We start from the raw sequence: 14,385 nt of genomic DNA, 5'->3' as shown, positions 1-14,385 counted from the left end.
TTCTACTAGATCACATACTCCATGAGATCAGGGATCAGCTTCAAAGTATTCAATGAATATTCGCTAACTGGCTGAAAGGATGGCTGGAACAATGAAGAAAGACTCCTCTTTGTCCACTGGTTAGAATCTTTTGTGAGTTCCACCATCTTTCTTTTCAGTACTGGACTGGAAGATGAGTTTCTAAGAGGTGCAGAATCTAAGTCAGCCTGATTAAAGAGCGCTGTCTATTTGAGACTCCAAATAGGCAGCCTTTTACTCAACCCACAGATGAGTGAGTACGTTAGCCTGCTCCTTCTGAGTGGCTCATATTCTGACTGGTGGGGAAGACGCCTGCTTAACATACTTAAGATGTAAGATACTTACATCTGAAAGACAATGGGCACCAAGAGGTGCTCTCATCTGAAAAAAACAAACACATTTATTCAAGAAGGTCATAAGCAAGCTCCAAGTCTATTTTTTCCTCAATAATTAATCACAGGTGCACCCACCTTGATTTTTCCAAATTCTTCTTGAATCTGACTATATCCGGAACTTGGGACAATAGCTCAATGAGCTTATTCCTTGCGGGCAAAGGAAAGTGACCTGTCTGAGACTTCAAGGTGAGGTTGACAGGACCAGGACGGGAGATGAGGCCCTCCCTAGGTCTTCATTCCTGAACTTGGATCTGGTGACAGGCTTGTGACCCTCCTCCTCCCAGGCAATAGATACTACAGAGATCAATCAAACTCTGTCCGGAATTTCCATTCTGTTTAGAGGTCGGCAAAGTTCAAAGACAATAGTCTGTCCCTGTCCCCTCTGTTCTCCCAGCACAATGCAGACTTCTGCCCACTTTTCATGAGTTACTGCCAGAAAATTAGATTTCAAACAGGTGCAGCCTGCTGATTAGCATTATAATAGATTGTAATTACTTAACAAGCCCGTATATACCCAGAGGGACTTGGAGAGAAACACAATGTTTTGCCAAATGTAGCTTTTATTTATGTAAAATACTGCAGGCCTGCTCCAGAGTTCCAAGTGAAGACTCTGGAAGCTTTGTCTGCATGTGTTTCAATGAGCTCTGAGTTCAACCACGGGAACGTAAAATTTCACTTCTCTTCTCGTTGCTGCCAATTACAAAAGGTGTTGTCTCTAAAGCCCTTAGGAGAATTTGAACTTGATTTTAAACTCTGCAAAGGGAGAACAAGTGGATCTTTTCTTTCTCCCCCTATCACAGCACTCTGCAGGGGTCCTCAGTACCCAGAGGGTACACAATTCCGTCCTTCAGAAACCTCAGACCATCATTTTGCTCTGTAATGGTTATTTGGCATTTGGAAACTTTATTTTTTTTGTGACAGTTCCCACTTGTAAAAATGGTTTGACAAAGACCTACTGTATAGCACAAGAAATTATATCTATATCTTATAATAACCTATAATGGAAAAGAATCTGAAAAAGAATATATATAAAACTGAATAAATCTGCTGTACACCTGAAACTAATACAACATTGGAAATTAACTATACTTCAAATAAATAAATAATGCTTTGAGCTTTTACAATGTGTGTGTGTGTGTGTATATATATATATATACACACACAGTAAACCATCATATTGTACACGCTAAAAGTATACAATTTTTATTTGTCAATTATGCTTCCCTGGTGGCTCAGATGGTAAAGAATCTTCCTGCAATGCAGGAGTCCTGGGTTGGGAAGATCCCCTGAAGAAGGGAATGGCAACCCACTCCAGTATTCTTGCCTGGAGAATCCTCATGGACAGAGGCGCCTGGTGGACTACAGTCCATGGAGTTGCAAAGAGTCAGACACAACTGAGCAAATTTCACACACACACACTTCAGCAGGCTGAGGAAAAAAATTGAAAAAGAAAAAAGAAACCTCACACCTGATGGAGACGCTTCAGCTTGGTGCAAACTGCCTCATGGAAATAATACAGCATTCTCTCATAAAAACACCTTCCAGGATCCCATAGATTTTTATAAAATAAAATATCCCTTTCTTCTACCATTTCCTTACTTCTTTCAACCATACAGAAAGATTGATTAAGGAATTCACTCACCTGCTTATCCTACTGGTCTTCCCAACTAGATTTCCTGCTCATCAGAGTCAGGAATGATACTATCCACCACTTTGTCTTCCCAAGCCCCCACTGTCTACCACAACACTAGACCACAGTCGATGCTAGGGGAATACACCTTTGTTTGATTAAAAGCTTTCTTTAATTCAACAATGTGCCAGGAATTGAGTACCAAGATCAGAGCGGTGAACAACAACCTCTGCATTTATCTAACCTCTGTTCTTGTGTTCGAGATAATCAATGAGGATAGGCAAATATATACTTTATAAGACAGATAAGAGCTAAAAAGTAAAAATAAAGCAAGAAAAGAGCATATAAAGTGTCAAGGAGAAGGGTAAAAGTTTAGATGAGATTGCCAGAAAAGGCCTTACTGAGACTGTACCAATAATATTTGAGTAAAGATTTAAACTATGAGTGTATCTGAGGAAGGAATGTTCTAGAAAGATGGAATAGCAGGTGCAAAGAACACAGTAAGTGTACAGGTGCAAGTGGGTGAATATGACTGGGAGAGAACCAAACAGGTGAGGAATACTTGGTGATGGGGTCATAGAGGTTGTAACCGGAGGCCTGGACATGGTGGCCTTACAGATGGTGATAAGGACTTGGGTTTTTACCCTGAGAAGTTTGTGAGCAGAGTGACATGATCTGATAGAGTTGGGGTAGGGGGCGGGAGCCAGTTAGAAGTTGAAATAATCTTGGTGTGAGACGGCTGGGACTTAGGCCAGAGCAGCGTCAGCAGAGGTATGGAAAGATGATCAGACTTGAGACTTATTTTGAAGGCAGAGAAAACAGACACTGCTGAGGGATTGCATATGGAGTGGATGAGAATGCGAGGTGTCAGGAATGGCCTGGGCAATTGGAAGGGTGGAATTGCTATTTCTTGAGATGAGGAAAATTATGAAAGGCTTAAAATGGGGAGAGGAGACATCACATATACAATTTGGGGCATAATTGAGTTTGAGATGCCCTTTACACAATCAAATGGCCATGACAAGAAGGCAGTCACCTATACGAGTTCTGAATATCAACAGCAGATATGGGATGGAATTAGGAACTTAAGAGACAACAGCATTGGGAATGTATTTAAATTCATGAAACTAGAATATTCAGTACAGCAAAACCAAAACAGAAGCTCCCAAATATCCCTATTTCCAATTAATCATATACTTCAATAAATACTTAACCTTTGACTTCAGCAGCCACAGTTCTAGACTTTCCAAAACAATTTCATTTCAAGTAATTCTATTATTAAATTTCCAAAAAGCCAATTGTTAAGTATAACTAAGTTAACATTATTTTTAGACAATGTGAGACTTCTCATATAAATACATTTTATATGTATATTTTTAGACCATGTGAGACTTCTCATATAAATACAAAGGGAAAAATATCTTTCACTGGACCATATGTTCTGATTTAAGATTCTAAAACTATGAACACATACACACAACCCATTAAATATTAATAAAACTGTTAGAACATACAGTAGCCTGACCCCTTGCTAAGAACTTTACACAGATTCCCTTATGTCTCACAACAACCCTAAGAGGTAAGAACTATTATATTTCCATTGTACAAAGGAAGAAACAGATTTCAAGAGTGTAAGTCACGTGCCCAAAGACATACAGCTAGTGAGTGATCCAGGCATCCTGCAATTAGAGCTCATGGATTCAGGGCAAGAGGCCTACTGAGGAGCTAGGGAGCTGAGGGTCTCAAATATTCATTAAATCTGCTGCCGGTCAGACAAGCAGCCAAGGCCCGACAGCATATGAGGCCCGTGGCCCTTTAACTTCAGGGCCCACTGTCAAACAGTGTTCTGTGGGAGCACTGGGGCAAGAATTGCATTGTTAAATAACCAATTACGTACCATGGGAAGCAATGTTTCCTTAGATATTAAGTATAGGCTTTTCCCGGTGACTCCATGGTAAAGACTCCACCTCCCAATGCAGGAAGTGGATTCGATCCCTGGGTGGGGAAGATTCCCTAGAGGAGGGCATAGCAACCCACTCCAGTATTCTTGCCTGGGAAGTCCCATGGACAGAGAAGCCTGGCGGGCTGCAGTCTACGGGGTCACAAAGAGTCAGACAAGATCAGCGACTAAACAAAAACAACAGCAATATAGAGGTCAGTAGGGAATCAGCAGGGAGATACTTGGAGCCCCAGTTGCTGGGAGAGTTCAAGGCATAGGTGCCCACAAAGTGGGTGTGGACTCTTCCCAGTCCTTCCACACTGCTTTCCGGACAATCCCACCTCACTCTGTCTAAATGATAAGAGAGGTCTCAGAGATCCTCTGAGAGATTGCCTTACAAAATCCCTGAAGACAGAGATGGGCCTTTAAGCTGTTTATACCCACATGTGCTCAGGCCAGTACCAGAACAGATCTGAGCAATTTCCTGGGGTAATTTCACCAGAACACGGGTATGTCCTCAGGCTCTGTCCAGGGCATAGCATCTGGGCCACTAGGCCCCTCTCCTTGGCTTCTGCATTGGAAGATTCTCCCCAAGGGCTTTGGGGTCCAGGGGGTACCCCATCCCCCTGAACCCAACCTCTCCAAAAGGGGCATCAGCCTATCTCCCAGTGTCAGCAGGGTGGGATAATTTTTTTTTTTTTTTGCCACTTTATTTTTTTAATTGAAGGATAATTGCTTTACAGAATCTTGTGGTTTTCTGTCAAACATCAACAAGAATCAGCCATTGGTACACCCATGTCCCGTCCCACCCATCTCTCTCCCCATCCCACCTTTCTAGATTGTCAGAGTCCCTGTTTGAGTTTCCTGAGTCATACAGCAAATTCCCATTGGCTATCTATTTTACATATTGTAAATTTCCATGCTACTTTCTCTATACATCTCACCCTCTCACTACTCCCCTCAATTTTTAAGATTCTTTTTTCATGTGGACCATTTTTAATGGCCTCTACAGAATTTGCTACAATATCGCTCCTGTTGTTTATGTTCTGGTATTCTGGCTATGAGGCATGTAAGATATAGCTCCCCAACCAGGGATCAAACCCACACCCCCTGCATTGGAAGCAGAAGTCTTAAAGACTGGACCACCATGGACGTTCCATGGTTGGGATAGTTTTGAGAGACCCTGTCAATGGGCTACTTTGGAAAAATGAAACAGAATCATGAGTGCCCCATTCCTTGCCAAATGAGACTCCCCGAATGAAAAACATTTTGGAGGCTATGAAAAACTGGCTTCCTTAGGTCCTGTATAATATTCAGACCAATAAAGACCCCTCTCTAGGGCCTAGCCATGGTAGGTTTAGGGGGACATAACAACAATAGCTACAGTGGTTAAACATTCACAGAGCCCTTGGCTGATGTGCTTTACCTGGTCCTTCCATCCCCAGGACAAGCCCGGTGCATTACAGGTGGGAACGTGTCCCACTGCCCACGTCTTACAGAGGCAGAAACAGAAACACAGTTTAAATGGCTCCCTAAAGGTCTCACAAGTGGTTGGTAATAGAGATGAGATTCAAGCCCAAGCAGCCGGGCTCCAGAGCTCTGCCCTCAGGTGCTCCACCAAACCACCTGTCAGAAAATGACTTTCTGTCATTGCCACTGTGATGAGGGCCTCTTCTGTAGCATGAAGCATGGGAGCAACACCAACCAAAGATAACTTCAGAGTCTGGGGACAGGAAGGAGAGAACTGAGCAAAGGATATAGCGAGCAGACTCCAGAGTGTGACAGGACGAGACAATTGTAACCCACATGCTGTACCCGCCCTCTCTGCCATCCTCCTGCTCCCCTAGTACCCCACCATCTGTCCTAAATGCGAGTGCTGCTCCACCAGCATCCATTCAGGAATCCTAATGCTTCTAGTTTACCCAATCCTGCTTACAAATCTTGCTTTATCCATTTATCCAGGTGGGCCAGGCAAGAATACTGGAGTGGATTGCTGTTTCCTTCTCCAGGGGATCTCCCCAACGCAGGAGTCAAACCTGGGTCTCCTTCATTGCAGGCAGATTCTTTACCAACTGAGCTACTGGGAATTATACAAGTCTATTCACGGGTGAAGAAGAGGGGGTTACAAATTGAGAGAGTAGCACTGATATATATACACTCAGTTCAGTTCAGTCGCTCAGTCGTGTCTGACTCTTTGCGACCCCATGAATTGCAGCAGGCCAGGCCTCCCTGTCCATCACCAACTCCTGGAGTTCACTCAAACTCAAGTCCATCGAGTCAGTGATGCCATCCAGCCATCTCATCCTCTGTCGTCCCCTTCTCCTCCTGCCCCCGATCCCTCCCAGCATCAGCGTCTACCATATGTAAAATAGATAACTGCTGTTTGGGCACAGGGATCTCAAGCCGGCGCTGTAACAGCTTAGAGGGGTGGGGAGGAGGTTCAAGGGGGAGGGGGCATATGTGTACTTGTGGCTGATTCACGTGGTTGTATGGCAGAAGTCAATACAATATCGCAAAACAATTGTCCTCCAATTAAAAATAAATTTTAAAAAATTAGACAATTAAATTTTAAAAAACAAATCTATTCAAAAATCTCAGGACATTTCTATGCACAAGATCTTGGTATATTCATTATCTGAAGCCTTCCCCTGCCTGCAGTTTCTATTCTAATTCAGTGTTTCTCAAGGTATGGGCTGGTCAGAATCTCCAGAACAGCTTGTTCTAAATGAGAATTCTGTCCTAAACAACAGAATGGAAAGCTCTGAAAGTGGGGCAGGAGGACCTGGATTTTTAATGACCCCACCCAGTGACTCTTGCACACTGAAGTCTGAGGAGAGTTATCACCTCTAACAGTTTTGGGGAAGTGAGCTACAGCAATTGTGTTTCATGGGATTCTGCTCTGAGTACAGGTGAAATCTGCCCATCTCTATGCAATGAGCTTTCTCTAAAGCAACCCCTTTTGTCACCATAACAGGTATGTCTCTCATTGTCTGGGGAATAACAATCTCAGTCTGGTTTTAAACATTCTAGAATACACCTCAATTTTCCAAACTTTATCCCACGGTTTCCAAGGGGTGGAATCATTAGCCCCCATAGTACTAATGATTTTAAGAGGCACCTGAGGTAAGCTTTTCATTTTCATTTAGAGACAAACGTTTAGTTTAATGTCAATAAAGAAAAACTGTAACTACCATATCCAAACCTGTCATTTCACAAATACTGGGGCTTAAGTGGGAAATCAAAGAGCTACTGTTTTAAAATATTAAGTAAATCCATCATAGCACTGGCAGTACTCAGATAAAAGTCTTAAATTTGGGGAGCCTCACCTTCGGTCCTCTCCTGACAGGCGCCCTCAGTTTCAGCCACGCGTTTCTGACCCAGGCACGCTCCGCCTTTACTCCAGCATGTCTGTGCCCATGGAACACTGTCTTCTCCCATAAACACCTCTTTAAATGTTACCCATCGTTTCACCCCCAATTCAAGTCTCCTTCCAGGAACCTCTGGACTCTTCCAGCCATCCCAGCATACTCCCTTTTGGAACTCCTGTAACATACTTAAGGTACCACTAATTTAGAGCCTAATTGCTACTTAAGGGTCTATGAGTATTCAGTGTTATTTCCCTAGTGAAATGAAGCCTCCTGAGAGTAACCCATGGTCTCTTTCACTCCTGGATTACCCAAAGAGCTAAATGTTCCTGGCTGGATCTGAGTGCAAAACAGAACTCAGTGAATACCTGGGAATTCATCACGCAGCTGAATGAAATGTTCCACAGTGATGAGAAAGGTGGCTGTTGCATGCCCTCTGCATCTCCTTACTCCAGGCCAGATTTCTCAGCCACACCTCTTCATTACTGCCAGGTGAAGAGCGCAGAGGCTGGAGCCCAGGAAATTCTACCCAGAGGTGTGATTCTGTGGGTGTCCCCTGGCTGACAGGGATGGGAAAGGTGACCTTAGCCATCCCAGGTACAACCTGTCTGCTTCCACAGTCCAGTCACGTCTGCTGCTACGTCCTCACCCTCAGTTGGAAGAACCAGTGCGGCCGGACCATCCTCATGAAAACAATTCCAGACAACAGAACCAGCTCCACTACTTGATTCATCCATCCTGTGACTCTGGCCTTTCTGTATCTCAAGTTTTTTAATCTACCAACACCTAATTCACACTTGTTCACTTTCATGCATTGGAGAAGGAAATGGCAAGCCATGCCAGTATTCTTGCCTGGAGAATCCCAGGGACGGGGGAGCCTGGTAGGCTGCTGTCTACGGGGTCGCACAGAGTCGGACATGACTGAAGTGACTTAGCATAGCATAGCATAAGGCAAAAGAGACACTGATTCTGAAAGCACTTTAAATTATCATGTACAATAAAAACATCAGGGTCACAGCACATGAATCTGCAGGAAGACTTAGACTAGGAGACCAGAGGGCCTAGTTCTCCACTGAGCAAGCTGTGAGCAATAGGAGCTGTGGTCCCTCCTTCCAACCCTGCCCCGTCTGCTTGTCTTGTGACCTCAGGAACCCACTTAGCTGCTCTGGGACTCAGCATCCTTGGCTGTGAAAACTGCCTATCACTAGTGATCCGGTCCAGGGCCAAGTCCAATGTGAATCTGAGTACCTCAGAGAGTGACAGACGACCAAGACTAGTGTCCAGTGCACACTTCACTGGACATGCTCCAAAGTGAGGATCATGAGCCAATGTACCCAGGATTTGGGTGGGCCCCGGCAAAGCATCATCAGAGACACTCAGACACCTTTCCCTCCAGCTAGCATCTGTTTTGTGGAGAAAAGCAGACGTGCTGTTCACCCTACCTGCTCTCCGCCTCACTGTCCAACTCCATCTGAATACACGGCAAAAAGCCTCATTTCCTCACTACCATAGTCATATTTTTTTCTTCCCCTTCCTGTCCTAAAACAACAACTTGAAAACCACAGATTTTGGTGTTAAGATCTGGCTTTGAAATTAGTTATCCCTTCAGCTCCCCCTCAGAGATGCACCACTTTCATGGGTGAAAGGACTGAAGGCCAGTGGACAGGAAATGGGAAATGAGTGGGAACTCCGGTGGTGGGAGGGGGGCAGTGGCCAGGGCCATTGGTGAACTGGAATGGAATGGAATGACACTGTGTTCTTTGGGATTCCATAAAGGTTTGCCTGCTTCCCAAAGTGTAAGCCACAAATCTCCCAGGGTTGTACTTGGTGTGGTTTGTTGGAGCTTCCTTGTAAGCCCTGTAACCATGGTTTCGGGCAGACTACATCACAGCCAGGAGCATCAAGGGGAGACGAAAAGCTTTTTCCTATTTTCCCAGAAGATTCCATCTCCTTAAAAAAAGTGTGTGTATATATACATATATGTGGGTAGGTATATATATATATATGTATGTATGTATGTACGTATTTATATGTAAGGTGATATGCCAAGGTGATTCATGTGCAACCTTTGACCATAGGACATCATGAAGTTATTTGTTTTCAATAATTAAACATCTCTCCACGAGGATCAGGTATTCTCTGTGTAGACCAAAGAACCCTAAAACTATATACACCCAGAGTCACATCTGCTCTCCCTGGAAACATGTAACAAATATAAAAATAAAGAAAATCATTTCCTAATTTAACACCTTCCCTCTAAAAAAGAGCTAAAACAAGGTTGCTTCTCCCTGTTTCTCTGAGTGCCAAGGTTCAATGCATTTGGTTTAGAGTGTGTGCACAAGGCCTATTACCAAGCCCCTAATATTTTGACAGTGTAATCAATTAACTTGGTCTCAAAAATAGTATCTCATGGCACAGTGTCTTGAGAATCAAAACAGGGAAACATGTAACTTTAAGTCGGATTCAAAGCACTGACTGCCAATTAATCACAAGCCGAACCGTTTGTAGAATACAGTGCTAGTTCCGGATGGATGGACAATGCATTGGGCAAACCCAGCTCGGCCCATGTTTCTGGGACCCTGGAGGGGACTAGAGAAGAAATTTTTCTCTCCGCATGTCAGAAGATAAGCTAACTGCCAGACAACAGAATAGAAATGAGCCAGCTTCATCCAGGAGGGAAAAATAAAACAGCTCCTCACTCGGCTACTCAGGACAAAGCCAGAACGTGCAAGAAGCCTTCAGTGTAGGGCTCCACGTGCCTCTCCAAGGACTGAGGAACCCACCCACACACAACCAGCCCACCACGCTCCTGGCGGAAGGAGCCGGCTTCTCCGCCAAGCTTCAGCACCAGCAGTTTGGGGTTCCCAGCTTTCTAAGTCCCTGTAGCGCCCGCTGTCTGGACAGGGCAGAGGACCTTACCCTCTTTCCAAGACTCATCTTCCATGCCCCAGTAGCTACTTCTCCCCAACTACTAAGTGGAATGTGCTTCCCCAAGGTAATTGAGACACACACACACACCCCAAATGGCACTAAATCCCTGAGCCCCACGACCAAAGCCAAGGTCGTGAGTTCTGCCCCTGGAACCCCACAGCCTGGTTCCTGGACCAGGAGGCGCCCAACTCACCCAGTCCTCGAAGTGACGGCTCCCGTTCTGCAGCAGCTCCTCAAACTGGATGGTGCAGTTGGCCACGAAGTCATCGTAGCCGATGGGGGCATCGTGGAAGACAGCCAACTCGATCTTGCGCCCGTTGCACACATCAGTGACGAACTCGTCGTGCCAGGCCGGGCTGTTGGTCTTCTGCTTGGTGGCCGTTTGGCCGATGCGCGAGTCGTCCACGTTGAGGGCGATGTAGGGGTCGAGAAGGAAAGTCTGCGGCCGGGGTCCCACCGCATGGCGCAGCGACCAGGCTGTGGGTTTCAAGCTCACGGCCTCGCAGATTTTGATCTTAAGAAGGCCATTGAACACTACCATGGTCGGGGCGGGGAGTGGGGGCCGGGGTCACTCCGTCCGCCCAGAGGGCAGGAACGAAGAACCGACGCCGCGGCGCTCCGAGCACGGGACTCTTGGGTCCCCTCTCGCCCCACCCCACACTCTCCCTACACCTTGTAGTGTTGCGCCCTGGCGCGGGCGATTCTCAGCCAGTGCATGTATTTCCTCGCCGGGTTCCTAACGGAAAACAAGGAGGGGGGAGAGCTGGGGGACGTCCGTGTTTGGAGAAGTCTCTCCCCCCGCCCCCCCCACCAGCAGCACCTCCAGAAGAGGAGACGAGCTATCCGCTCCGCTGAAAAAGCCGCGGGGGCTGTCTCGTCGCCTCGTTGGCTCTCCGGGTCGGGGCTGCGGGTAGTGGGCGCCGAGCCGGGCGCTTACCTACCTTTCCGAAACATAATCCCCGGGAAATTTCGACTCCAGGAGGGGGAGGGGGCGGTGAGACGGGGCGGGGACCAGAACGGGGGCGCAGATTTCCACCCGGATCCTCTTCGCACACCCAGCGCCTGCCTCTGACCGCGCGGGGCGGGGTATGGACCCAGGGATGTGCAGTCTACCCGGAGGGATGCATGTCCAGAGGAAATGGTCCTCCTCGGAGCCAAATTTAAAAAAAAAAAAAAATCCACAAGCCACAGGGCCAGCCCGGCCGCCTCCTCCTGGGCGAAGCCGCGCCGCGCCGCAGTCGGCGATCGGGAGGCGCCAGGAGTCGGGAATCTCACATCCGCGCGGGCTCGAGAGTCGGGGTGGCCGCGGCTCCGGCTGGGGCGCAGGCCGGCACCGGGCGGTGCGCAGCGCGGCGGGGCCGGGACTGCGACTCGGCGCGGCCCCACCTCCCGGGCGCCGGCGCCCGCCCGCCGCGCTCCCCGCGTCCCGGCTTTCAGCTGCCGCTCGCTCGCTGCCCGCCCGCTCTCCCCCTCGGTCTCTTCTCCCTCCGTCGGTGTGCGAGCGAGTCTCCCTCCCTCTAATGCAGGAAATGCGCAAAAGACGTCAGTGTGTATGTGTGTGTGTGTGTGTGTGTGAGTGTGTGTGTGTGTGAGTGTGTGTGTGTGTGTGTGTGCACGCGCACGCGCGCGCGCGCCCTGGTGTTTGGGGAAATAGAAAGTTTTGCCGGTTGGGGGAGCAATACGGGAAAAGTGAGCCCAGCAGAGGACTGTCGAGAACTGGCGAGCCTTTCGGGGTCGCGGCGGCCGGCGGGGGAGCGGGACTGGGACCCCGCGCGGGACCCGGGGGATTGGCGGCCTTGGGGGCGGGGGGATGCGGGTCCGCTGGCTGTGGATACCTGGTCTGTGGTCTCCCGCAGGAGACTAGAGGGCCACGCATCTTTCCAGGCTCTGCGGCCAGCACTGTCTTTTACAGCCGGGAGCGGAGAGGTGGCAGGGGTCGCGCTGCTGCAGAGGACTCGAGACCCTCCCTCGGCCCCACCCCTACTCTGACCGTGGCTGGCCAGGGCAGCTTGCGGGAGTATTGGTCGGTCTGTCTGTCATTCTGTCCGGAGACGCTCTGCTCTGCGGTGGTGGGGGAAGGGGGGAAGGGAGGGGCGTGCAAGGCTCTGTGTGAGTTTTAAAACACTTATTCTTTCTTCCCTTTCTTTGGGGGCACTCTCCCTTTTGGGGGTCTGTCCCAAACTTCTCGGGCTGCGAGAACTTGTTGGCAAGAGAAAGCTTAGTAACACCCCGGCTCGGTTCGTGTGTTTGTTTATATTTTACAAAGTGACTTCATATTTACTCTAGACTTTGCCTGTGCCCTTTGGGGGGGGGACAGGGTTCTGATCAGCGCGCTGACAGCGGCCGTCCCAGCTGCGCGAAAACGGGGCGCGTCCTCCGGCGGGGACTGGGGGTTGTGGGCTGTGTCCGTGTTAATTTCCTCCGTAACCTTTAAACTCTCGCTGGAAGCCGCGGCGGCAGCTGATCACGTGAGGCGGGCCCTGGGCTGCTGGGGAAGAATTTCCTCCGCGGGGAGCCAGGGACGGGGAAGGCGAGGGACGGCCTGGCGCCTGGGGACGCGAACCTGGGAGGGCGGGGCGGAGAGCGCGGAGGTCCGGGGCGCGGCCCTGCCTGGAACTGCAGGAGGACAGCCCTGGGAAGAGGTCGTCTCCGCAACCTGCGAGCCGGGGGGCGGGGGGTGGGGTGTTGTGCAAACGGAAAAAGAAAACCTCGGCCCTCGCCCGCGTGCCAAGTTAAGTCAGGGAGTTTGTAGGAATCGTGGTAAGCTGTGTTTATCTTTCGACTCTGGTTAGCCCAAGTTTAAAACCCACCTCTCGATCACTTTTTCTCAGTGGAAAAAAAAAGGAAAGTTATCATTGTCTGTGGCTTAGAGGCTTAAAAAGGCTTAAAGGCGCAGAAGGAGGCAGACCCCTGGAACGACAGGGTACTAAGTGCCGCAGACAGGTTGCAAAAATGATCAGAAAAGTCCTGGGCAGATCCTCTCCGAAGGGCTCCAGCTACTGCGCTCTCTCGAGCTTACCAGTAATTTCACGCAGCCCTCCAAGTTAGACGGAGCAGCAGGGTAGAGAGAGCCAGCCTACAGTCAGAGACAGAAGAGTCCCGTTCCCATGGAAAAAGTCTGGATGTAAAAGTTTTGCCTTCCAGGGCCACTCCCACCAGCTGGAGGCATATTTTAAAATTTGTCAGTTTGACAAAGCACAGGTGGGATATCTCATCGCTGTTAACTTTATTTCTTTGATCATCAGAACTTTTTCCTCCTCGCTTCTACCACCATTCTATTCTTATTAAGCATGTTTCCCCCTTCAGGGGGCATGTGATGGGCTTGATCTTCTACAAATGCGTTTGGAAGCCAAGCAAGAGCTAGAGAGAGATTCGTAAGATGCCTGACAAAGAGGCAGAATTGAAGGGCTACCAACAAACTGGCCATCAAGATAAATAATATTTTAATATGATATTTTGAAAAAATAAAAATGAATGTAGAGTTCCAAGATGCACACAATATCCACATTTTAAAATAGTTTTAGATATTACATTAAAATAGTATTTATATTGCTGAGTTTCTGGGCACCCCTGAAATTTCGTGCGGGAGAAAAGGGCTTCCTTTGCCTTGCCCCAGCCCCGTCTCTGTGAGGAACTGGAGAACAGCATAGATTTCATGAAGGAGGAATTCTTGAGTGTTTCATACCTTTTCTCTACTATTTTCTGAGTGAGTCCTATCTTACCAGCAAACAGACAAGTACAAGGATTGAAGACAGTGGTCAAAATCCCTCCTCTTCTATGTTTGTAACAGGAAATATATTTAGAAATAAAGACACACCAAATTTGAACTTTTGGCATCTTCTTATGTCCCCCCTCCTCCTCCCCAGGCAAGAACCCCAGTGTTATTAAATAGGCCTGTTGCTGTCCCAGGGACTAGGCATTCTTAAAACCAATAACCTACAAGTTTCTAATACCATTTCCCTGGACCGGGGTAGGGATACAGAAAGGCTGCATCTGCCTCTTAACAGACTTCTTGTTGCACCATGTGAATAAATTGTACTACAATCCTCAGATGTGACCAATCCCAGGGTGACCTTTCCTTTCAATTACAAGTCTTTCTGCCTGGGG

The 14,385-nt window shown here is 48.0% G+C and overlaps 1 protein-coding gene across 4 annotated transcripts in view; it reads right to left on the bottom strand.

Annotated features, from left to right (window-relative positions):
• The window catches only part of PRKCE (protein kinase C epsilon), a 542,503-nt gene extending 530,180 nt beyond the window's left edge, over window positions 1–12,323 (bottom strand). Inside the window, exons 1-2 of one of the 4 annotated variants that reach the window (XM_027555170.1) lie at window positions 12,114–12,323; window positions 10,472–11,014 (exon numbers count right to left, since the gene is read on the bottom strand). In XM_027555170.1, coding sequence (XP_027410971.1) covers window positions 10,472–10,819 — 348 coding nt within the window. In that variant the 5' untranslated portion in view covers window positions 10,820–11,014; window positions 12,114–12,323. Of the gene's footprint in view, window positions 1–10,471; window positions 11,015–11,219; window positions 11,652–12,113 lie in introns of those variants that run through there. The other 3 variants (XM_027555172.1, XM_027555168.1, XM_027555171.1) reach the window with 3 other exon arrangements.
• Window positions 12,324–14,385: the final 2,062 nt, after the last annotated feature.

Source organism: Bos indicus x Bos taurus, chromosome 11 (assembly GCF_003369695.1).
Source record: "Bos indicus x Bos taurus breed Angus x Brahman F1 hybrid chromosome 11, Bos_hybrid_MaternalHap_v2.0, whole genome shotgun sequence".
Lineage (NCBI taxonomy): Eukaryota > Metazoa > Chordata > Mammalia > Artiodactyla > Bovidae > Bos > Bos indicus x Bos taurus.
Note: the sequence above shows the minus strand (reverse complement) of the source record. Positions and strands in the feature narration are given on the sequence as shown.